This window comes from Oncorhynchus nerka, linkage group LG18, assembly GCF_034236695.1.
Source record: "Oncorhynchus nerka isolate Pitt River linkage group LG18, Oner_Uvic_2.0, whole genome shotgun sequence".
NCBI lineage: Eukaryota > Metazoa > Chordata > Actinopteri > Salmoniformes > Salmonidae > Oncorhynchus > Oncorhynchus nerka.
This window is the reverse complement of record NC_088413.1, coordinates 23823432-23847505: the sequence shown is the minus strand read 5'-3', so window position 1 is coordinate 23847505 and position 24074 is coordinate 23823432. Positions and strand designations below refer to the sequence as shown.

The 24074-nt window shown below is 44.4% G+C and overlaps 2 protein-coding genes across 3 annotated transcripts; both read left to right on the top strand.

Moving 5' to 3' along the window:
* Positions 1–848: 848 nt before the first annotated feature.
* On the top strand, positions 849–16459 carry dnajb14 (DnaJ heat shock protein family (Hsp40) member B14). 2 transcript variants are annotated; one of them, XM_065003820.1, is made up of 8 exons: positions 849–976; positions 4705–4888; positions 9720–9865; positions 13504–13692; positions 13877–13962; positions 14415–14524; positions 14868–15040; positions 15488–16459. In XM_065003820.1, exons 1-8 carry the CDS (start codon positions 967–969, stop codon positions 15610–15612), a joined length of 1023 nt encoding a protein of 340 aa, XP_064859892.1. In that variant the 5' UTR covers positions 849–966; the 3' UTR covers positions 15613–16459. The 2 variants fall into 2 exon arrangements, with proteins under 2 accessions (XP_064859892.1, XP_064859891.1); XM_065003819.1 differs by lacking the exon at positions 849–976 and adding an exon at positions 1963–2173.
* A 1147-nt stretch (positions 16460–17606) lies between these two features.
* pla2g12a (phospholipase A2, group XIIA) lies at positions 17607–22635 on the top strand. Its single transcript, XM_065003811.1, is given in 5 exon segments — positions 17607–17781; positions 17784–18017; positions 18278–18354; positions 21174–21339; positions 22223–22635. Coding segments are annotated over 5 exon segments (624 nt in total). The 5' UTR covers positions 17607–17753; the 3' UTR covers positions 22342–22635.
* Positions 22636–24074: the final 1439 nt, after the last annotated feature.

Sequence of the window (24074 nt, the reverse complement as noted above, 5' to 3'; positions counted from 1 at the left end):
GTCTGTCCTCAGTAGCAACAAACGACAGAGTTCCAAAATGCCTCTGGAAGCAAGGTCAGCACAATAACTGTTCGCCAGGAGCTTCATGAAATTGGTTTCCATGGTTGAGCAGTCGCACAAGTTTAAGATTACAATGTCAAGTGTCGGCTGGAGTGTTGTAAAGGTTGCAGTTAAACCATCTGGCAGTCTGACGGACTAATTTGGGTTTGGCGGATACAAGGAAAATGCTATACCTGAAGTTGTGGTAGAATAATGGTCTGGGCCTGTTTTTCATGGTTCGGGCTAGGCCCCTTAGCTCCAGTGAAGGGAAATCTTTACGCTACAGCATACAATGACATGCTAGACGATTCTGTGCGTCCAACTTTGTGGCAACAGTTTGGGGAAGGTCCTTTCCTGTTTCAGCATGACAGTGCCACTGTGCTCAAAGCGAGGTCCATAATGAAATGGGTGTGGAAGAACTGGACTGGCCTTCACGGACCTCATTCCCACCGAACACCTATGGGATGTATTGGAACGCGGACTGCGAGCCAGGCCTAATTGCCCAAACTCAGTTCCCGACCTCACTAATGCTCTTGGCTGAATGGAAGCAACTCCCCGCAGCAATGCTCCAACATCTAATAGAAATCATTCCCAGAAGAGTATAGGCTGTTATAGCAGCAACGGTACCAACGCCATATTAATGTCCATGATTTTGGAATGAGGTTTGACGAGCAGGTGTCCACATTGTCATGTAGTGTATATTTCAGTGGGTTGGAAGTCATGCTCTAATATTGAGAAATGCAGAACAACCCCACTATATGAGATCAAAATAATTGCAGCGTCCGAGGATCACTGACGAAAGTGCTGCTCCGAACGTTCAGATGTGTTTTGCGATGACGCTTCTCGAGTATTTTCGGTGAGCCGAATCATTTGGCTCCGTCACGTAAAAGAGTCGGCTCATTTGGCCCCCAAACGTCTCTGTTAAAAATGCTTGAAGGTGAGTTAAACTTTTTGTATTTTATTTTACTTCAGATTCATCTTCAGCACAACATCAACATCAACATATGTGAAAATGGCAGCACGTGTCTATGTTTAATTGATAAAGAAAAGAAGGTAAGTGTTTCCAGTGACATCATTGATGTGCGTCATGATTTTAACCAATTATTAGTAAGCTGTGCCTACTAATTGTCTAATTGGTTAACGTCATAGGAAGATGTGTTTCCAATCTTTTTGACTGCAAAACATAAACACTGTGTTTTCACATATGTTAGTGTGGTACTGGAGATTATGAATATGAAGTTGAACATTTTAGAAATGTAAATCTAGAAGCAGTGAAAAAATAACAAATGTCCAATTTAAAGGTAGGCTCCCATTATGTCAAATCAGGAAATGCACCTCCAAATAAATGTTTACCTGGCTGGATTATTAGATGGCGCTGAATTGTTTTTGTTGCATGGACCAGATTGACATGCCCACTTTGTTTCTGCAGGGAAGATTCACCCGCTTTAGATAAATTACAAAATAATTATCTGCAAAAAAAACGTTTTGAGATCAAAAGCAGTAGCAACACCAGGATATGCACAGGGCCAAGGTGTCCACTTTGGACACATGGAAAAAAGCAGCAGCGGACATTTCTGAACTCTTAACCAGCGCGTCTTTACAATCATGAGAGTATCAATAATTTGTCACTTTTTCTGGGTCTATATGATGTATTGTTCAGTAGATTTACTATGTATTATTCATTTTACTAGTTGTTCTCATGATTTATTTGATATGCTATCAGATTGCCGGGGGAGTTAAAAATATCTAAATGTATGAATACTATGAATTTAAATACTATCTTGATGTAAATTTTTAAAAAGCTGTAAATGTATGAATACTATGAATTTAAATACTATCTTGATGTAAATTTTAAAAAAGCTGTTGTAGCAGTATTTAAATCAGGGAGCCAAATAAACGTCTCTTTCACTGATTCGGTTCCCGACGTTCACCAAAAAGATCCGTTCGTTCGCGAACTACCCATCACTACTGTCAGCTGAGAGCCGGGGGGGAGGAAGAAAGATGGAAGGGAACAGAGACGAAGCAGAAAAATGTATAAATATAGCCACTAAAGCTCTTGAAGCAGGAGACAAAGACAAGGCGGTGAAATTCTTAAACAAAGCAGAGAAGCTCTTTCCAACCTACAAAGCGAAAGGTAAATATCTACGTTACCATATTTCAGTTCATTAGCCACGTTAGTTAGCCCGTTACACATTAAACACCGATTTCAAATACGATTTGGCAACTTGCCTTGGAATATTTTAACTTGCAATGCACCGATAATACGTAAACGAATACATGATGAAATGTTTAAGTAACGTCATTAACGCTTTAAACTGTTCAGGGCAAAGGAAGAAGTGACGTTTCTTTAAATGGCTAACTAACGTTAGCATGCTATCAGTGTGTACTATGTCGCTAACGTTAACTACTTGACGTTAGTTATTTCTTAGCCCATTTTGTTGATTTGATAAGGTTGACGGTTAAATGTCGGTTAAATGTCTCACTTGACAAGCTATGTTTCATTTTATAGTTATGTTTTAGCTCCGTGACGAATGTGGACTGGCTATGCTAACTAGCTAATTGGCAAAGCTATTGCTAACTATCATTTACAAACTTTAGCTAGCCTATATGAGCTAGCTAAATGTTGGATTGCCAACAAATTCAGTTTTGCATTATGTGGTCAGTGGAGCGAAGTTCCCAATCTGGGATGTTATCTCCCCACATGTATGGTCTTTCGCAATAACAAGGTCAACTGACTAAGCAAGTGATGCATATGCAGCAGTAAGTTAGCCAGCTAGGGGTTGTTTCCAGTGTCCCCATGACAGAAATGTAATTTTAAAATGGGTATCAATGTAGGCCTGATACTAGCTTAGTAAGGGACTTGGCTAACTATCCGGACACAAGCCATGCCTGGCTGTGGTTGTATTGATACATGATGATGATCCAGCAGCTACCTCGGGCCATAAGCAATTGATCTGCTTATTCAAATCATTTGATTTGATTTGATTTGATCTGCTTATTGCGCTCAGCTGCCGTGATGTTTTGTAATTCATTGCTTTGTCTGTTGAAAAGTGCTTGTCTGTAATCAAACACTTATGTTTTGTGAGTGAATCGTGTGCTTGCAAGAGGCTGCTTGCATTATGGTCAATTGTGCAGCCTGCCACCTACCAATCATATTTAAAAGCTTCTGAAATGGTCAATACTAGTATGTCAGGCAGGAGACATATTTACCTTGTTATGAAGGTAAATGGCAATTTCCACAGCAGCCATATATAATAGAACACATATTAGCTGAACGGTTGGCTATGTGACAGTTGACAGCAATTATTCCTCATGTTGGCTTAACTCTCACATCATGCAGTTAAACATGACCGTTTACATTCACTAGGAACATTTAGTTGTAGTGAACACTCAAGGTTTGGTTAAATAGTGTTTATAATGGTCACCAAGGAAATGGCTATAGCAGCCTATTCACCTCACTCAAATCAATGTTTAGTTGGTAATGTTCATGGGATACAGCAGGTGCAAACAGTACAGTGAAATACTTACTTGCGAGCTCTTCCTCACCAATGCCTTATTCAATATAAAAAATGGAAGGAAGTAGAAAAGTGGCGGTCTCAACTTCTGCTGAGAATAATTTTTTGGAAATTGAGGTAATGTGGCTCTTGCAGGATGAGGTAAGGGGGTTTGTAGGGATTCCACTGTCAGCAGATGAGGTAACGTGGCTCGTGCAGGATGAGGTTAGAGGGATGAACAGGCTTGTCCACCTCAATCCCTTAATTGAATGATTGACCCAGAGCTGAGGGAACAATGGTAGTGCATAAGCCAGAGCTAAGCTGGGGCCACGGTAAGGAATGATAGGGCAGTGGGCCAGGGAACATCATCCTATTCACTTTTTAATTTCAGTTTTAATTTATTTCATTAACTCACAACAAGAAAGAATAGTGGATTCAAGGAGGATTCTGAGGATTCAGGAAGATTGCATTTTGATTGAAGAAAAACAGCCACAGTCTTCAGTTCAGTGTCTTGCAATAATACATTTACTACTTCAACCATTAAGATGAGTATCTTTCCCGACATGCCAGTATTCTCACTCTGGCGTGTCTATCCAACAGTTACCTGTGTAAACTTTCACACTAATTGCAGAGCTGTGTTGCACAGTCTGGGTGCTGCCAGAGAGAACAGCGATGCACTAGGCAGTATACTCAGGCTGTTGCTTAGGCTGCAGTGGTCATGGGTAGACTGACACAGAGCGCTGCTTTGTGTCATTGGAAAAGCTTAGCACATTCTCATTGAGCAACCAGAGCTGGATATATTCGCCTGCGGCTCTCATGGAAGCATGACCAGATCTCCACTACAGCTCGTCTATGGAAGCCAACTGGATGCTGGGAACAATGTAACCTTAGTTTCTGTGTGAACCGCTGATGTTCCCTTGCATGGTGGTCTGACTTTCAAGAGCCTTGTGTTTCGCCCTGTAAGATTGAGTGCCAGTTTTCCAGAACCAGATTAAGACTAGTCCTTGACTAAAAAAACACTTTCGATTGAAAATGAGAACGCTTTTTAGTCGAGGACCCGTCTTTAATCTGGTTCTGTGAAATTTGCCTTTTGAAGTGCTTAGCTTTGTCTCTCTTTCTGAATGTGCCACGTCATGCTTTGTTCTCTCTTAATCTCTCTCTTCCCTCCTAGCCTTGTTGGACACCTTGACGAGGAACGGCAGCTCTGCGGGGAATGGCACGCACTGCAGGCAGCGTACTACAGACAGCTCCTCGGAGAGCACCAAGGCCCGGGCTGGTGGGCAGGACCAGGAGGCCGGAGGGGGCGAGCCCAGCACCAAGGGCTTCACCAAGGACCAGGTGGAAGGAGTGCAGAAGTGAGCAGGAGGCTTTTGACTTTTTTTCCACTTGATTGCTCACTGGCGTAATCTGTTTGGGATTGGCTATCTGTTTGTAAAATCTCTGTTCCGCCCTCCCTGACGGCCGTATGGTACGATCATCTGTCCCACTTTTCATGTGTGCAGCATGCAGGCCTGTGTGTAGTTGTGTTGCTTCACTCTGGTGCATTCTCATGTGGCGATTAGGGTGGGAGAGCCACTTTCAGCCTGGTTGGGGTTGTTGACCCTGAGTTTTTGTAATCAATGTGAATTTATCAATGTGAAAATTTTTTTTTCGTATGGCTACCTGTTAAGATGAGGAAATGGTGGATTGTAAATTCCCCTTCTCACCTGAATTTCCTGTTGCATGTGTGTGTAAAATAGATCATAATTTACATTTTTTATTAACCTGATTGGTTCATCTCACAACAGGAGATTGATAAGGATCTGTCACACGTCATGTGAGCATGCTCTCACACAAATCAGATGTATTTTAGATGAAACTGGAAGTATATCCTTCACACCAAAAATAATTAACCCATGTACTCTGTGTCATTCTGTCCCAATCGAGGGACCATTAGTCAGTGCTTTATGCTTAACATTCTGACAGTAACCGGTCCTTCGAACCGGATGATGACTGAACCAAAGACAGGTGAGAGGGAAGAATTGTCTCCACTGGAAGGAAGAGGAAGAAGAAGAAGAAGAGGAGAGAGCAGCTGAGGGAAAGGTCTTGGAACAAAGGAAATATCCAGGAGCTAAGCCTAAAGCAACGAAGGCTTCATCCTCAACCACCAGCAGCACCAGAAGAACCAGGCAAGCACCTGGTTATCTTAAGGATTATGTGATTGAATTTCTGACATCAAAGGGCAAGCCCACCAGAGCTCAAAGTGTTGATGGATCAACTATACGTTTCAGCCATCAACCATCCCCTTTGAGCCAAGGACCTGAAACTGCTTTGGAGCAGGAAAGTGGTCTACAGGAAGAACCCATGGAGGTGACTCCCATAGCACAGGTCGACCAGCTTCCTGAGGCAGGCTCCGCTCACCCCTTAAAAAACTAATGGGAAATCGTGAAGCACTAGACGGAGTGGAAGTTTGACCAGTGGATACCCCTTTGGAAGTGGCCATGGCAGCCGCCATTCACTAGCCCTCAGCGATTCACAGACCGCTGTCCTACAAGACAGGATGAAACTATTAGCTTTGGAGGAAATTGAGCGTCAGATTGAGGAGGAACGACAGGCTGACGAAAGATGTCACCAATTGGATGTGCAGGCCCGTAGAGCTCTACAGGAACGGGAATTCATTGCCAAGGACCTGGCACAGCAGCGACTGCACTGTCAAGCCAGAAGGGAGGCACGGATGGTCTCAAGCCTAGCTTACAAAACTAAAACTATTTAATTTATGGATCAAGACTTAGTAGTTATTCTGATCTTTGCAGTTAATGTTTAAGTGATGGTTTTGGGGACTGTATTTATGGCAACCCACAAGACAGTTATGACATCAACAGGCTACACACAGAGTGATAAACTCACGCACCACATAGACACACAGGCAATGTTGCTGGAAATTAATTGGCAGATATTGCCTTATTTAAAAATAAATTTAAATTAAACAATTGTTTGTTAATAGTGGATAACCAGGGGTGGGTTAATGTTGCGTTGATTAGATAGCAGCTGGGAGTTTACGGTGTCTGATACTTGTGAGATTGTTTGACAGTTTGCGGTGGAACAGGTGAAAGTCAAGTGATGTCAACCGATCCATTGTGTCCAGATGCCCATCCTGGTTTAAAGCAGTGGTATTCAACGTCTGGGTCAGTGTAGTCGCCCAAAATAAACCTCTTTTTATTTTTTTACGGGGGGACTAATAATTAACAGTACAGATTATTATTTGGTACGATATACAATTGTTGCTGAGAATCATTTGAGAAATATAATTTTACTGAGTAAATGTATGTATTGGGTTCTTTTGATAAGAGATGAAAAGGCTATCAATTGAAGGTTATTTTTTATGTAAAAATGAGATTTTCCAGATTAAGGCTGTCGTTAGATTTTTTTGGGGGGGGGGGGGGGGTCGTGAGAAATGTTAAAATGCCAGGATGTTATACTCATTTCGGCTCATCTAGTTGCATTCGGTGGGCACACCTTTCCACTATACATTGAAAGAGGTGGGCTGCAAGGGATTGCTCTTATAAACTGGTTACCAAAGTAATTATAACAGTAACATTTTGTATACTTTCTGATATACCACGGCTTTCAGGGAAGAGAACTTGGGCCTAACAAAGCTACTTATTTTGGAAGATGCTAAATAGTGAAGCTTCTGCGTGGCGTTTCAAATGTAGAGTTTGTACTCCTTAAAATGATCACGAGAATTGCATTTTAGGCTACATCTTTGAAAACGGAAGTGTTATTCTTTTTTTTGGGGGGGGTGCAGTGGAATTTCTGGCTTCTCAGTTTCTTGGCCATCAGCGCTTTAAAACTAAATAATAAACCATCTTTTGTCAGTGTGTCTGCACTAGGGACTCGGGATGTGGCTGCATTATTGATGTCATGTTAATCAGGCCTTTTGATTTGAACATATAGATAGGTAGCCTACAAAACAAACTATTTAATTTATGGATCAAGCCTAGCAGTCATTCTGATCTTGTTCCCAATGATCAGTGCTTTGTTACTGTCCAGCGGTTCTGAATTTGCGATTCACCTGACAGTTTTTTCTTCTTCTGTTCAATAGGCTTTTGATTTGAACATTTTGAGTTATTGTGTGTGTACTACACCATTTGATTTAATTTATATATGCTACAGCACTTTGATTTGACTAAATATTTTGAAATTGAACTAAATGATCTGTTTCTGTATTCCGTCCTTTTTAAATGAGAGATATAACATATGTCAAACTCATTCCATGGAGGGCCGAGTGACTGGGTTTTCACTTCTCCCTTGTACTTGATTAATGGTCACTGATTAGTAAGGAACTCCCCTCACCTGGTTGTCCAGCTCTTAATTCAACAGAAGAAGAACAAACAGCAGACACTAGGCTATAAATGGAATGAGTTATACACCACTGGGCTATATGGTCTACTGCAGTATAGGTTGAATGTGATAGGCCTACTGAGGCTGGTTATAGAGAGACTATAACTCCATTCCTGATTAGAGAAATGAATCAAATTGGCTATTATCAGGTTGGTTAATGCGATTCATTTCTGTTGAATTTGGGGGAATCGACCCGCATGCAGCAGCCCCACCCACTCGGCCAATCAGTAGCCGCTACTGTGTTGTGGCACACTGCACACTTTTTACTGAACGGTACGTGCTAAATAGTATGTTAGCTAGTATGGGTCTTTGGCCACTGATTGTTGTTGGACCCTGAATCATACCAACCGTGGGGGGAGGGGTGTTCTAGAATGATCTCCCTTGAGAGTTCTTGTTAAACACCTCTCTTTCTGTGTCACTGTTTCATCATTGCTGTCCCCATAGGCCAGGGTAGGTGGCTGGGACTGGGAGCTCCGAGCGACTGATGTCCCTGATGAACAGAAGTGTTGCTAATAATGGGCCGAGTGTAGCCTAGGCCTCCACCACCTTCCCCTAGCGAGGTCGTCTGACGGTAGTTAGATGGTTCTATTGGGCTCCATGTTTTGTTTTCTCTAGCATCTTTATGGTTTGTTAATTAACCCTGCAGTTGACATACAGGATCACTCATAATCCCCCAGTCCAGTGTGGTGTACTCAGAGGGGTTAAACTTCTCTACTGTACTATGAGCCAGCCAATAACACACTTTTTATGTAGAGAAGGCTGCTGTTGAAACACTTACTCAGCTCAACATTTTGTAGTTGGGTTTGAAGTTGAAGCCTGTGGAATATTTGCAGTGTTTGCTGAGCTAATGACAGCAGACGGGTTGTCTGTGTATTTGTATGCGAGTCTTTCATGGCAGAGCTGTTTGGGTGACTTGTTGTGGTCGGCTTTGTGCCATTGGTGGTGTGTGTGTGTGGGCCGTTAATCAACTGCTCAATGAGGACACTGCAGTGTTCTACACACCATACTACCCCTATGGGAACCTCCGACTCGGCAAGGTGCCCATAAGGCCAGTGAGAGGGGAAGGGAGAGGGACTGAGAGAGAAACAAAAGAGAGCTGTGACACATCTCGTTATGGCAACACTCACATAGTGCTTGGTAGGCCTGACCAACATCTAGTCCCATTGTAAAGAGCATAAGACGGTATGTTTCTTTACTAAGATGCTGTGTTTGTTTAGAGACTAACCTGTATTTTTTGTTAAAACAGGCCTACATGCAACGTAGGGTTTAACCTCCAATTGAAAGGTACACAGTGACATCAGCATATATTTGATTATTCTAATTGAATGTTAATGTAACAGTCTGGCAAGTATCTCATCCTTGGAGACTGGAGGCAATCTCTCTTCTGCAGGTCATGCAATCGACTCTGTGTATTGCGTTTGAACTCTCCTGCTCTGTTCTGCCACCAATGTTGATTTGGCCTCTTGTGGTTTCAAATGGTACTCCAGGAGCACAGTTTTCTAAACCCAGAGGCGCAACATTGCGAGACTTCCTGGAACTCTTGCGAAATAGACCAGAAGTGAAAATTATTCACTTGGATGTTTATTTTCTCTAAATGTAAAGGCACAACCTAGATACTTTCCAAACACTAGTTCTTGAAGCAAAACATATCCATTAGAGGTTTTTTGTATTGCCTTTGGGCCAAATGTGATCTGTGCTACAACCCTCATGATTAATCAGATCCACTGCATTGTAACTAGGTCTATCTGTTTCCTGGACATGTGTAACATAGCCCTGATGAATCACTCACTGTCATCTCTCTTAAAGGATAAAGCGGTGTAAGGACTACTATGAAGTCCTGGGCACCAGCAAGGAGGCCAATGAGGAGGAGCTGAAGAAAGCCTACAGGAAACTAGCACTCAAGTTCCACCCAGACAAAAACCAAGCCCCCGGAGCTACAGAGGCCTTCAAAAGTAAGAAGTTTCACAAGCATTGTTTTTGTGTTCGGTGCCAATCACATGTATCACAGGGCGCGATGCAGACGGACCAAAGACGGGAGAGAGCAGAGCAGAGGAGAGGGGAGAGGTATGTATGTCTGGCATCTACAGGGGCGGCAGGGTAGCCTAGTGGTTAGTGTTGGACTAGTAACCGAAAGGTTGCAAGATCAAATCCCAGAGCTGACAAGGTGCTGCCCCTGAACAGGCAGTTAGCCTATAAATAGTGGGTTGTCATTGAAAATAAGAATTTGTTCTTAACTGACTTGCCTAGTTAAATAAAGTTAAAATAAATAAATAAAAATTTGGCTGTAATGTAGACTACAGGTCTTCACGGATCCACCTGTACCCGATTTCGGGACCCGGGCGAGTCACAGGTCTGGGTCGGATCTGATATGATTGACACAGGTCTCACATAAATGTGTAAATTTAACCAACTTGTCCGGAAGGTACAAATCCAAACGCAACTGCTGCAGTAGAGGGAGAGAAATTGTATCATTTATGCTGCTGCTCTTGTTAGTCATCAAAGTGGCAATGGGCTACAGCCATTGAGCCTTACTCCGTGTGTGGCAAAAGTTAGGAGACATCTAATCAATGGAAGATGGAATTAAAATGACGGAGTTAAAGGAGAAGAATAGTCTACATGAACCAATAGGTAGGCAGGCTGCTACTTACATTTACATTTAAGTCATTTAGCAGACGCTCTTATCCAGAGCGACTTACAAATTGGTGCGTTCACCTTAAGACATCCAGTGGAACAGCCACTTTACAATAGTGCATCTAAATCTTTTAAGGGGGGGGTGAGAAGGATTACTTTATCCTATCCTAGGTATTCCTGAAAGAGGTGGGGTTTCAGGTGTCTCCGGAAGGTGGTGATTGACTCCGCTGTCCTGGCGTCGTGAGGGAGTTTGTTCCACCATTGGGGGCCAGAGCAGCGAACAGTTTTGACTGGGCTGCGCGTGAACTGTACTTCCTCAGTGGTAGGGAGGCGAGCAGGCCAGAGGTGGATGAACGCAGTGCCCTTGTTTGGGTGTAGGGCCTGATCAGAGCCTGGAGGTACTGAGGTGCCGTTCCCCTCACAGCTCCGTAGGCAAGCACCATGGTCTTGTAGCGGATGCGAGCTTCAACTGGAAGCCAGTGGAGAGAGCGGAGGAGCGGGGTGACGTGAGAGAACTTGGGAAGGTTGAATACCAGACGGGCTGCGGCGTTCTGGATGAGTTGTAGGGGTTTAATGGCACAGGCAGGGAGCCCAGCCAACAGCGAGTTGCAGTAATCCAGACGGGAGATGACAAGTGCCTGGATTAGGACCTGCGCTGCTTCCTGTGTGAGGCAGGGTCGTACTCTGCGGATGTTGTAGAGCATGAACCTACAAGAACGGGTCACCGCCTTGATGTTAGTTGAGAACGACAGGGTGTTGTCCAGGATCACGCCAAGGTTCTTAGCGCTCTGGGAGGAGGACACAATGGAGTTGTCAACCGTGATGGCGAGATCATGGAACGGGTAGTCCTTCCCCGGGAGGAAGAGCAGCTCCGTCTTGCCGAGGTTCAGCTTGAGGTGGTGATCCGTCATCCACACTGATATGTCTGCCAGACATGCAGAGATGCGATTCGCCACCTGGTCATCAGAAGGGGGAAAGGAGAAGATTAATTGTGTGTCGTCTGCATAGCAATGATAGGAGAGATCATGTGAGGTTATGACAGAGCCAACTGATGGTTCACAGTATCGAAGGCAGCCGATAGGTCTAGAAGGATGAGAGCAGAGGAGAGAGAGTTAGCTTTAGCAGTGCGGAGGGCCTCCGTGATACAGAGAAGAGCAGTCTCAGTTGAATGACTAGTCTTGAAACCTGACTGATTTGGATCAAGAAGGTCATTCTGAGAGATAGCGGGAGAGCTGGCCAAGGACGGCACGTTCAAGAGTTTTGGAGAGAAAAGAAAGAAGGGATACTGGTCTGTAGTTGTTGACATCGGAGGGATCGAGTGTAGGTTTTTTCAGAAGGGGTGCAACTCTCGCTCTCTTGAAGACAGAAGGGACGTAGCCAGCGGTCAGGGATGAGTTGATGAGCGAGGTGAGGTAAGGGAGAAGGTCTCCGGAAATGGTCTGGAGGAGGGAATAGGGTCAAGCGGGCAGGTTGTTGGGCGGCCGGCCGTCACAAGACGCGAGATTTCATCTGGAGAGAGAGGGGAGAAAGAGGTCAGAGCACAGGGTAGGGCAGTGTGAGCAGAACCAGCGGTGTCGTTTGACTTAGCAAACGAGGATCGGATGTCGTCGACCTTCTTTTCAAAATGGTTGACGAAGTCATCTGCAGAGAGGGAGGGAGGGGGGGAAGGAGGATTCAGGAGGGAGGAGAAGGTGGCAAAGAGCTTCCTAGGGTTAGAGGCAGATGCTTGGACTTTAGAGTGGTAGAAAATGGCTTTAGCAGCAGAGACAGAAGAGGAAAATGTAGAGAGGAGGGAGTGAAAGGATGCCAGGTCCGCAGGGAGGCGAGTTTTCCTCCATTTCCGCTCGGCTGCCCGGAGCCCTGTTCTGTGAGCTCGCAATGAGTCGTCGAGCCACGGAGCAGGAGGGGAGGACCGAGCCGGCCTGGAGGATAGGGGACATAGAGAATCAAGGGATGCAGAAAGGGAGGAGAGGAGGGTTGAGGAGGCAGAATCAGGAGATAGGTTGGAGAAGGTTTGAGCAGAGGGAAGAGATGATAGGATGGAAGAGGAGAGAGTAGCGGGGGAGAGAGAGCGAAGATTGGGACGGCGCGATACCATCCGAGTAGGGGCAGTGTGGGAAGTGTTGGATGAGAGCAAGAGGGAAAAGGATACAAGGTAGTGGTCGGAGACTTGGAGGGGAGTTGCAGTGAGGTTAGTGGAAGAACAGCATCTAGTAAAGATGAGGTTGAGCGTATTTCCAGCCTTGTGAGTAGGGGGAGAAGGTGAGAGGGTGAGGTCAAAAGAGGAGAGGAGTGGAAAGAAGGAGGCAGAGAGGAATGAGTCAAAGGTAGACGTGGGGAGGTTAAAGTCGCCCAGAACTGTGAGAGGTGAGCCGTCCTCAGGAAAGGAGCTTATCAAGCTCATTGATGAACTCTCCGAGGGAACCTGGAGGGCGATAAATACTTATCTGAATAGAATTGTTTGTAACTGTAGGATCAGGAAGTGTATGCACTGCAGCCTCAGCCTACCTTAACTAGCTTTTCCCGGTTTGATGCAGTTAAGACGGGCACTACGTAATCATACTTGATGATAAATAATTGAGCTATGGCAGCTATTAGTCTACTATAGTGCCAGTCAGCTTGTTTGGTTGCTGTCTCTCCCTCCCCCCTGCTAGAATGGTCTCTCTCACTCAGCTCTGTTTAATAAAGTAGCTTTCAAAAATGACTTCTTCTGCTTCCCTCACTGATCGGACCGGGTCTGGAACAAGTGAGCCCCTACAGCATTGTTAGCAGCATAAATTTGACCTGCCATTAATTGAATTGGAATAGATTGAGGACTGGCAGAGTATCTACGTCTGGCCCCCCCGACGTGAAGTTTGCAGATCAGTGTTAAATGGGGCATCGGATCCGAGCCAATGTCTACTTTTTCGCTGACTTAATGTGACACTTATTGACCACGAGTGTGTTGTGGTTCTAACAGAGATCGGCAACGCATACGCCGTGCTTAGCAACCCAGACAAGAGAAAGCAGTATGACCTCACCGGGGCGGAGGAGCCGACCAGCCCTGGCCACGCCCACAGCCAAGGGTTTGACTTCCACCGGGGCTTCGAGGCCGACATCACTCCCGAGGACCTCTTCAACATGTTCTTCGGAGGAGGATTCCCCTCTTGTAAGAGACACTCATACATTTTGAAGTTAATTTCATCATGGTTGCAGAGTTTGTCTCAATGTTTAAACAAGTCTTAATTCATTACATCAAACACAATTGTCTTGCTCAAACATGAATGTTTATTAAATGAGTATTGTATTGCAAGTCTTTGCCGAGTCACTAACAGGGTACCTCCTCTCCACAGCGGCTGCCCACACGTTCACCAACAGCAGGGCGCGATACAGCCAGCAGACGGACCAAAGACGGGAGAGAGCAGAGGAGAGGGGAGAGGTATGTATGTATGCATGTCTGGCATCTACACTACTCTACAATATAATACCTAGTGAGTCTGGGGTAACTTCAGGTCAGACTTCCATAGCAGACCCCCCTCTACAAGCTATGGGAGTCTCGGCAGCATATTGCAGGCTCTGTTTTAGTGAAGGACGCAACCGTTCCAGCCTTGACTGGGATGAGCTCTAGTTAATTTCGGTGTGCTACATAGTAAAGCAGGAAAACATGCAAAGTCACTAACAGGACAGTACATGTCTTAAAATATTAAATAGTAATATATGCCATTTAGCTGACTCTATCCCAAGCGGCTTAGTCATGCGTGCATACATTTTACGTATGGGTGATCCTGGGAATCAAACCCACTATCCTGCCGTTGCAAGTGCCATGCTCTACCAACTGAGCTGCAGGACAAAATAGTGTATGCTTAGTGATTTTTGTAATCTGTTTTCCAGGGAGGGTTCTCCATGTTTATCCAGCTGATACCCATCGTTGTACTCATCCTGGTGTCCATCTTGAGCCAACTGATGGTGTCTACCCCCCCCTACAGCCTCTACTCCAGACCGTACGTGTACATACACACACGCTGGGGTCGTGCTCAGTGTGGATCACAGTACTTAAAGGTTGTGTTCATATTGGACACATGTATTTAAGTGGTACCAGTCTGTTTCAAAACGTTTTCTCCCACCTGAACACGACCCAGGCCTTTTATTCTGTACCCCTGCTCCACATGCTCGGTGCTGAAAAATACTGTCCAATGGTGACATGGTTGGTGTATGTAACGGACACACCTACCAGTAAAGTACTGATGCATTGCCTCCTCTCTTCACCAGGTATAAAAAGCTATACATCTCGCTGTTCTCAGAACAGCCGTAGGTAACCTGATGCCTGTCCTCTGTCCTCTCCAGGTCCACGGGGCAGACGGTGAAACGGCAGACGGAGAACCTGCATGTGGATTACTACGTCAACAGAGACTTCAAGACAGAGTACAAGGGCTCCAATCTGCAGAAGATTGAGAAGAACGTGGAGGAGGACTACGTGTCTAATGTCAGAAACAACTGCTGGAAGGAGAGGCAGACGAGTAGGTGTCCATCATGCCTCTATTAGTTGGGCGGTATCCAGATGTTCATACCGTTTCTGTACCATACCAGGTACTACCAGAAGTATTAAAACAATTTAGGCAACAGGGATCTTGATCCAGGAGGAGATTAAATGTCTCTGCTGTAATCTAGCCACGTACCTAGCAAGTTAGAAAACCAAATGCCTAGCTGAAGCTCTGACCTGGATATAATTGATTTGACACAGATTTCTTATAGTTATAAGCAGTGGCGTAGCACGCAGCCCCTGCAGTGTATAATTACAGTGAGGACTTCAATCAAATTAGCCCCATGTAAAGCAATACAAGTTACTCGTACAAAACAGGCATTAATTTCCTTCTATTTTGTGACGAAAGCATTCCCTCGACGTAGCTTAGTGTGACATGGCTGATATTGACTGAGTCTTCTGTTCATCTCCCCTTCTCTCTCAGAAACAGACTTGCTGTATGCTGCTAAGGTCTACAGGGACGACCGCCTGCGTAAGAAGGCTGAGCTGATGACCATGGATAACTGCAAGGAGCTGGACAGACTAAATGACCTGTTCAGAGGGGGCTGAGCCCGCCCGATGCCGCAGGCTCCCACAGGACGCTTTTAGAAGAGATATATGAATAGATATATAATATGTATGTAAATGTTTTTTTTTAAAGGAAAACCATGGAGATTGAAAGGAGGAAAAATACAAATAATTAGCCTTACCATTGACGTTATAAGCTGTCCCCATCCCTCCCCCAGTACCCATCTTTCCATCCTCCTCACCACCCCCTCCTCCCTGGGAACTGCCTTGCTGCATCTCAATGAACCAACTGAAGAATAGACCAACCTCTCAAAACACTTGAGAACCACAACTTCTTTCTCTTCTATCTTTGCTTGTCTTTTTGTGTTTTCTGGAAATAAGAACCCACTCTGGAAATGAACACTGACTGGAAAAGCAGAAGGCATTGTGGTGGTGCCTCGAGTATTGAAGCGCCAAGCATTCTGCTGTAACAAGCAAATCACCGTCTTCTTCACTCTAGATAACTACTTCACCTGCTTGACTTAAACAAGATTTTTAGGCTCATCTGGAGATGCTGCCCTCCTTCCAATCCATACATTAGCAGTGCTAGTATTGTGAGGAACCCAGAGAATGCTTCCTAGCTACCACAGTGGAACCCACAGTGGAACCCACAGTGGAACCTTGTGTGGAGTTACATGGACCTTGAAGTTCATTCCGCAGATGAAGAAATGACCACTGTCTCACTTGAACTTTTTTTGGCCTGGGAAAAAATGTGAAGTCGGAACCATAATCTTCATCAATTGTATATTTTTCATTTTGAATGTTTGAAAATTTATGGAGTTATTTAAGTAGAAAAACAAGGTTTTTCTTCATTGCTCGATTAATCATTTGAATAAACAATAAATTATTACCAGAAGCAGTTTTGATTTGTTTCGAGCACAAGCGCTTGTGCAATTGTGTGTCTGAAGCAGATGGAAGGGCAGGTTAAACACCCTTTTAAAATGTGTTCATAGTACTCAGACTGTAGGCCTATTCTCTCCACATAATATTCTCCCTGGCATACAGATCCGTTACTCTAGTAGTTCGTATACAGTCTCACTTCTGTTTTGCAGGAAGCCTTGTTCTCAACCTAATATGGCCTCACCATATTTATGAGGCTTGTAAAAGATGTGTTGTGGATTTGTATGGCTACATGCTCCAGCTTGGTACTGTGATTCTTAAAACTGAAATGCAACTGAACAAGTCTACTAGAAAGGAGACTTTGCTGTTTTTCCTGGAAGTCCTTGAGAATTGTGGTGTTTCTGAAAAATACATAGGTTATAGGCCTACAGTGATTATCACTTGTATTGATCAGTGGTGGGAAAAGTACTCCATTGTCATACTTGAGTAAAAGGAAAGATACTTTTGTAATTTTCTATTAAGGTAAGTCACCCAGTAAAATACGAAGTATTTGGTGTTAAATGTAAATGGTTTTAAATGTAGCAAAACTAAATGGAACTGCTAAAATGTACTTAGGTAGTAATAGTATAAACCACTTCAAATGCTGTATATTAAGCAAGCCAGCACACTTCTTGCCTTTTTTAAATTGACATAACTGGGCACACAGACAATTTTCAAAGGAAGCATCTGTGTTTAGTGAGTCTGCCAGATCAGAAGCAGTAAGGATGACTAGGGATGTTCTCTTGATGTGTGTGAATTGGACCAGTTTCCTGTCCAACTGTAAATACTTTTGGGTGTCACGTAAAATGTATGGAGTAAAAAGTACATTATTTTCTTTAGAAAAGTAGTAAATTAAATGTTGGCAAAAAATATAAATGGTAAAGTACAGATAACCCCCCCCAAAAAAAACACTAAAGTAAAAAAATACTTAAGTACTACACTGATTAATATTGCCTTAAAATAGAAAGCAAGACAATTTCTCAGTAAAAATCATCAAATCGGTCATGAATATACGTTTGTTTGTTCGTGGCATGCATGAACTTCGAACATCTGTGGGCGTTGAGTGACCACGTGTACTGTAAGTGCCATGTATCTATTGGCACTGATAGGTTTATTGCTGTCACGTGACTAATCCCACATCCGGGAAGGGAATTGCATGACAGGCGATTTGTTGACACCGAATAGGACCAATAGTGTAACATTTGGGAAAGTGTGAAATGATTTTTTTACCGACGTTTGGTGCAGTCATTTAACTTTGGATTCACATGCCGAACAATTGCAACTATTTTCTAGCACCGGTGCTGTCATCATGCATCATAACAGTTGTATCCCGGTTTTTCTCGTTAGCTTACTATCTTTCTATGGATTTCTGAGCTGTGTGTCATGTAGTAAGGAACCTGAAACACCGGACTGGCGGATGACTTTAAAAACCATTCGCAATGGGATCCATAACATTGACAAATACCTCAACGTTGCTCTGGACTTATTTGGAGGACAAGATGGACTGTGTCACTATGAATGCAGCGATGGTAAGGTCTCCCAGGCCACACACACAGTCAGTACTTGTTGGTAATGGAACTAAAAACATGGCCATAACTACTTTGCTTATTATGCAGACAAGCCATTTATTAAAAAGCTCAGTTGAAAGTGATTATGTTCCACAAACAAAGCCATTAAACTGGTACAGTGCCACCCCCAACACACACTGTAGTTTCTCTGAACAGGTTGTCTCTCTCAACAAGATTAAAGAAGAACTCTGAATACCTCTACCTTTGCTCTTTCCTTGCAGGTTACAAACCAGAACCCCGGCCTGGTTACAAACCAAACCCACCCAATGGATGTGGGTCACCCCTGTTCGGATTCCAGGTGAGCTAGTGTCATGTATGACTTTGATCTATAGCAGTGGTCTTCCCTATTAGTCCTGTGTGCAGACTGTTATCCCAGTCCAGCACTAATCCACCTGGTTTAGCAACTCATGTTTTCTATGATTAGCAGAGACCTGTGTTTCAGACAGTGACGCCTGCACACACATTTACATTTTACATTTAAGTCATTTAGCAGATGCTCTTATCCAGAGCGACTTACAAATTGGTGCTTTCACCTTATGACATCCAGTGGAACAGCCACTTTACAATAGTGCATCTAGGTCTTTTAAGGGGGGGGAAAAGGTTTACTTTATCCTATCCTAGGTATTCCTTAAAGAGCCATAGTGGGGTTTCAGGTGTCTCCTGAAGGTGGTTTGACTCCGCTGTCCTGGCGTCGTGAGGTTTATAGGAGTTTGTTCCACCATTGGGGGCCAGAGCAGCGAACAGTTTTGACTGGGCTGAGCGGGAACTGTACTTCCTCAGTGGTAGGGAGGCGAGCAGGCCAGAGGTGGATGAACGCAGTGCCCTTGTTTGGGTGTAGGGCCTGATCAGAGCCTGGAGGTACTGAGGTGCCGTTCCCCACAGCTTATAGGCAATGTTTTACCATGGTCTTGCCATAGTAGGATGCGAGCTCCCTCAACTGGAAGCCAGTGGAGAGTAATGTTTTACAGGAGGAGCGGGGTGACGTGAGAGAACTTTTATAGAATGTTGAACACCAGCCACGGGCTGCGGCTTCTGGATGAGTTGTAGGGGTTTAATGGCACAGGCAGGGAGCCCAGCCAACAGCGAGTTGCAGTAATCCAGACGGAGATGACAAGTGCCTGGATTAGGACCTGCGCCGCTTCCTGTGTGAGGCAGGGTCGTTTATAGGATGTTGTAGAGCATGAACCTACAGGAACGGGCCACCGCCTTGATGTTATTTGAGAACTGACAGGAATGTTTTCCAGGATCACGCCATAGTAGAGGTTCTTAGCGCTCTGGGATAGGAATGTTTTACAGGGTCACAATGGAGTTGTCAACCGTGATTTATAGAGATCATGGAACGGGCAGTCCTTCCCCGGGAGGAAGAGCAGCTCCGTCTTGCCGAGGTTCAGCTTGAGGTGATGATCCGTCATCCACACTGATATGTCTGCCAGACATGCAGAGAATGTTTTACAGCCACCTGGTCGTCAGAAGGGGGAAAGGAGAAGATTAATTGTGTTTTACGTCTGCATAGCAATGATAGGAGAGACCATGTGAGGTTATTACAGAGCCAAGTGACTTGGTGTATAGCGAGAAATGTTTTAGGAGGGGCCTAGAACAGAGCCCTGGGGGACACCAGTGGTGAGAGGACGTTTTACAGAGGTCAGCCGGATTCTCGCCACGCCACCTGGTAGGAGCGACCTGTCAGGTAGGACGTCAATCCATAGCGTGGGCCGCGCCGGAGATGCCCACTGTTTATAGGAGTTTTAGGGTGGAGAGGAGGCTCTGATGGTTCACTGTATCGTTTTAAGGCAGCCGATAGGTCTAGAAGGATGAGAGCAGAGGAGAGAGAGTTAGCTTTAGCAGTGCGGAGCGCCTCAGTGATACAGAGAAGAGAATGTCTTACAGTTGAATGACTAGTCTTGAAACCTGACTGATTTGGATCAAGAAGGTCATTCTGAGAGAGATAGCGGGAGAGCTGGCCAAGGACGGCACGTTCAAGAGTTTTGGAGAGAAAAGAAAGAAGGGATACTGGTCTGTAGTTGTTGACATCGGAGGGATCGAGTGTAGGTTTTTTCAGAAGGGGTGCAACTCTCTATAGCTGTGGCTCTTCAGGACCAGAAATTAAGACCCCCCCCACACACACACACCAAATGTATTTAATTTTATTGTCACACAGTGAAATGTGTTGTTTTACAGGGTCAGCCATAGTAGGGTGGCTCCCCTGTACGGCGACCACTGTTTATAGGAATGTTTTACAGGGTCAGCCATAGTAGGGTGGCTCCCCTGTACGGCGACCACTGTTTATATGAATGTTTTACAGGGTCAGCGATAGTAGGGCGGCTCCCCTGTACGGCGACCACTGTTTATAGGAATGTTTTACAGGGTCAGCCATAGTAGGGCGGCTCCCCTGTACGGCGACCACTGTTTATAGGAATGTTTTACAGTGTCAGCCATAGTAGGGAGGCTCCCCTGTACGGCGACCACTGTTTATAGGAATGTTTTACAGGGTCAGCCATAGTAGGGCGGCTCCCCTGTACGGCGACCACTGTTTATAGGAATGTTTTACAGGGTCAGCCATAGTAGGGTGGCTCCCCTGTACGGCGACCACTGTTTATAGGAATGTTTTACAGGGTCAGCCATAGTAGGGCGGCTCCCCTGTACGGCGACCACTGTTTATAGGAATGTTTTACAGGGTCAGCCATAGTAGGGCGGCTCCCCTGTACGGCGACCACTGTTTATAGGAATGTTTTACAGGGTCAGCCATAGTAGGGCGGCTCCCTGTACGGCGACCACTGTTTATAGGAATGTTTTACAGGGTCAGCCATAGTAGGGCGGCTCCCTGTACGGCGACCACTGTTTATAGGAATGTTTTACAGGGTCAGCCATAGTAGGGCGGCTCCCCTGTACGGCGACCACTGTTTATAGGAATGTTTTACAGGGTCAGCCATAGTAGGGTGGCTCCCTGTACGGCGACCACTGTTTATAGGAATGTTTTACAGGGTCAGCCATAGTAGGGCGGCTCCCCTGTACAGCGACCACTGTTTATAGGAATGTTATTACACCTGTCATATTATATATTGCTTTGAATATTTGTGAGCATTGATCTAATGGTCATCTCTTTTGTCTACTCTACAGTTTGACATCGGCATCCCGTCCTTGACCAAGTGCTGTAACCAGCACGACCGTTGCTATGACACCTGTAACCGTGATAAACACGACTGTGACGATGAGTTCCAGGAATGCCTGGAGACCATCTGTAGGAGATTACAGAAGATGTTGGGACTGGCCCAGAGTGTCCAAGGTAAGATGGCAACTGGGTTGTGTTTATTAGGGCATGCAACAGAAAACGTTTTACAACGGAACACGACAATGTGTTTCTTATTGTAGTTCCTGCCAGTTTCAGTCTGTTTTCTTCCATCCTGTTTCTTTCTGTTTTCTTCCATGTGTTGCCTATTGAACACCACGCTGATTCATGTATTGATATGCTCCCAGTGTTGAACACAGAGCAGGACTTGACTCAAGTATTCCTCACAGTTAATTCAATAATGTGCCCACCATCTTGTAGCCTGGTTAAATCATACTGAACCCTGCACTCACCATTGTCAATTGTTTCACTTTCACTTCACTGGTGAGTTCAGCATTCAGTCAGGTTTAACCAGTCTAACAATCTTGCTGGTGCGGAAATTCATACAACTCCCCCTGATGGCATTTCTGGTGAGGTCTATAATTTAGGGTGAGGTCTATATCCATATTAGGGCATGCAACAGAAAACGGGTGGTTCAAGTCCTGAATGCTGATTGGCTGAAAGCCGTGGTATATCATATCATACAACGGGTATGAAAAAACTTGTATTTTTACTGCACCTATTAAGTTGGTAACCAGTTTATAATAGCAATAAGTCACCTTGTTTTTTTTTGTGTGTATGGCCAATATACCACGGCTGTGTTGTCGTGCATAAGAACAGCCCTTAGCCGTGGAATATTGGCCATATACCACACCCCCTCGGGCCATATTGCTTAATTATAGTACTGCAATGTTGAGGGAGCTAGCACAAGCATTTCACTGCACCTTTTATACCTACTGTGCACGTGACAAATAACATTTGATATTGATTCATTTTTCTGTGTGTTTCATATGTCTGTATATAATGATCAAGTCGTGTTTCCATGTCTCTCTCTATACAGCGTGTGAGAATACTGTGACCCTGCTGTTTGAGGCTGTCATGCACATGGGTTGTAAACCTTACATGGACAGCCAGAGAGACTCCTGCATATGCAAATTTGAAGTCAAGAGGGATCTATGAGCTGCCATCCAGAGGGGATTCTGGAATAGTCAAGCCACCAGAGAAACATTGAAGTCAATACTGTATCTTGGGATAGAGCTGTGGAAGTTTCCATTGATAACAATGTGCTAAGCCTTGTGAAGAGGCCTGGATGTGCTCTCAATGAATGAACGTTGGGGTGATCAGAGTTTTTAAATTGCTATTTGATAATTTTGTAGAATTGTTGTTTAGTGGTTGTTGTCATGTATGTCATTTGTTTGTTCGTTCTGTCACATATTTATATGAAGTATAAATTAAAGAGAGAATATGAATGAATATGAGAATGAATGTTTATAAAAAGGTAAGAAGACATTGAAGACAAATGTATGCACATAATGATAATAATGCACATAATGATACAGTGATGAGGGTAATTGCTACATTATATTGCCCAGTAAGTGTATTGTTTTGGTTACACTTCTGTAACCGATGTGAAATGGCTAGCTAGTTAGCGGTGGTGCGCGCTAATAGCGTTTCAATCGGTGACGTCACTCGCAAGGGCCGAGGATTTTGTGGAGCGATGGTTAACGATGCTTCGTGGGTGTCAGTTGTCAATGTGTGCAGAGGGTCCCTGGTTCGAGCCCGGCGAGGGTACGGACTAAAGTAATACTGTTACTCTTCTCCGCATTGCCTATATAGACTGCTTTATTTCGCATGTGTGGCTACTGAATATGAGCAGCGAGAACGATGAGTGGACACTTGTACATTCTCTTGAACTACGTTTTGCATATAGGGTATTGCCTACCTTTTAGGAGGATAATTTGCAGGCAGAGACAAATAAATGGGTAAATAATATTTATTGAAAATTAAAGGTTCGCTCACCTTAGCCTATCCGCGCGTTACGCCTTTTCAATCATTTGTATTATTGCACCTTGACTAACGTTGGTTGAGCGTTCTCCACTTCTGTCCATTATCATTTATTTACAGACACTGTAGTAAACTGTAGTCTAATCATATTTAATGTAATTTTCTTGAAAAGACGACTGCCACTTGATTCTCCTCCCACGCATAGGCAGCCTACTCCATTTCATTGACACCAGACTATAATCTCTCGGGGACTAATTCATGTGGACAGATGAAACGGCGAGAATCTGTCAATGCACATGTAGGATTATGTGGTTGATGAGCAACGTTGAGGGGTTCAATTAATCTGCCCGGGCGCCCGACAATGCGTGTTTTTTTACCGGGTGAAAGTTGATTGCGTTTGTTTTGGAACCGGCCTGCCTCCCGGGTGTGAGACAGGTGCCCAGTTCAAAGCCCACGGAGAAATCGCTCAACGTTATTAGCACGTGGAGTAAAGAGTACGGTTCTGTGTTTTCACATGTAAAAGTGATTGCTTTTGACAAAAAAAAGCATCTGCTTTCCCAATGAAAACTAAGAGATGTAGGTAGGCCTATGTATGTTTCTGGATGATGCACCTTGTTGACAGAGCGGCACAGACTACTGTTTGATTTGAAAAAGGCACTCCTCCTCCCTTAGTGCTTTTGCCAATTCACGTCAAAGGACACACCGATGCCCCGCGGTTCACCATTTTATTTAACTTTTTTTAACCAGGAAAAAAACATTGAGACCCAGAGTCTTTTTCAAGGGATACATGGCCGAAAATGCCGTAACAATCAATACATTACAGAATTAAAACATACAACAATATGATCCAGCCCCAAAAAAAGCATTTACACTCCTCTGTAACAGTCTCACATGAACATTTCAATTCA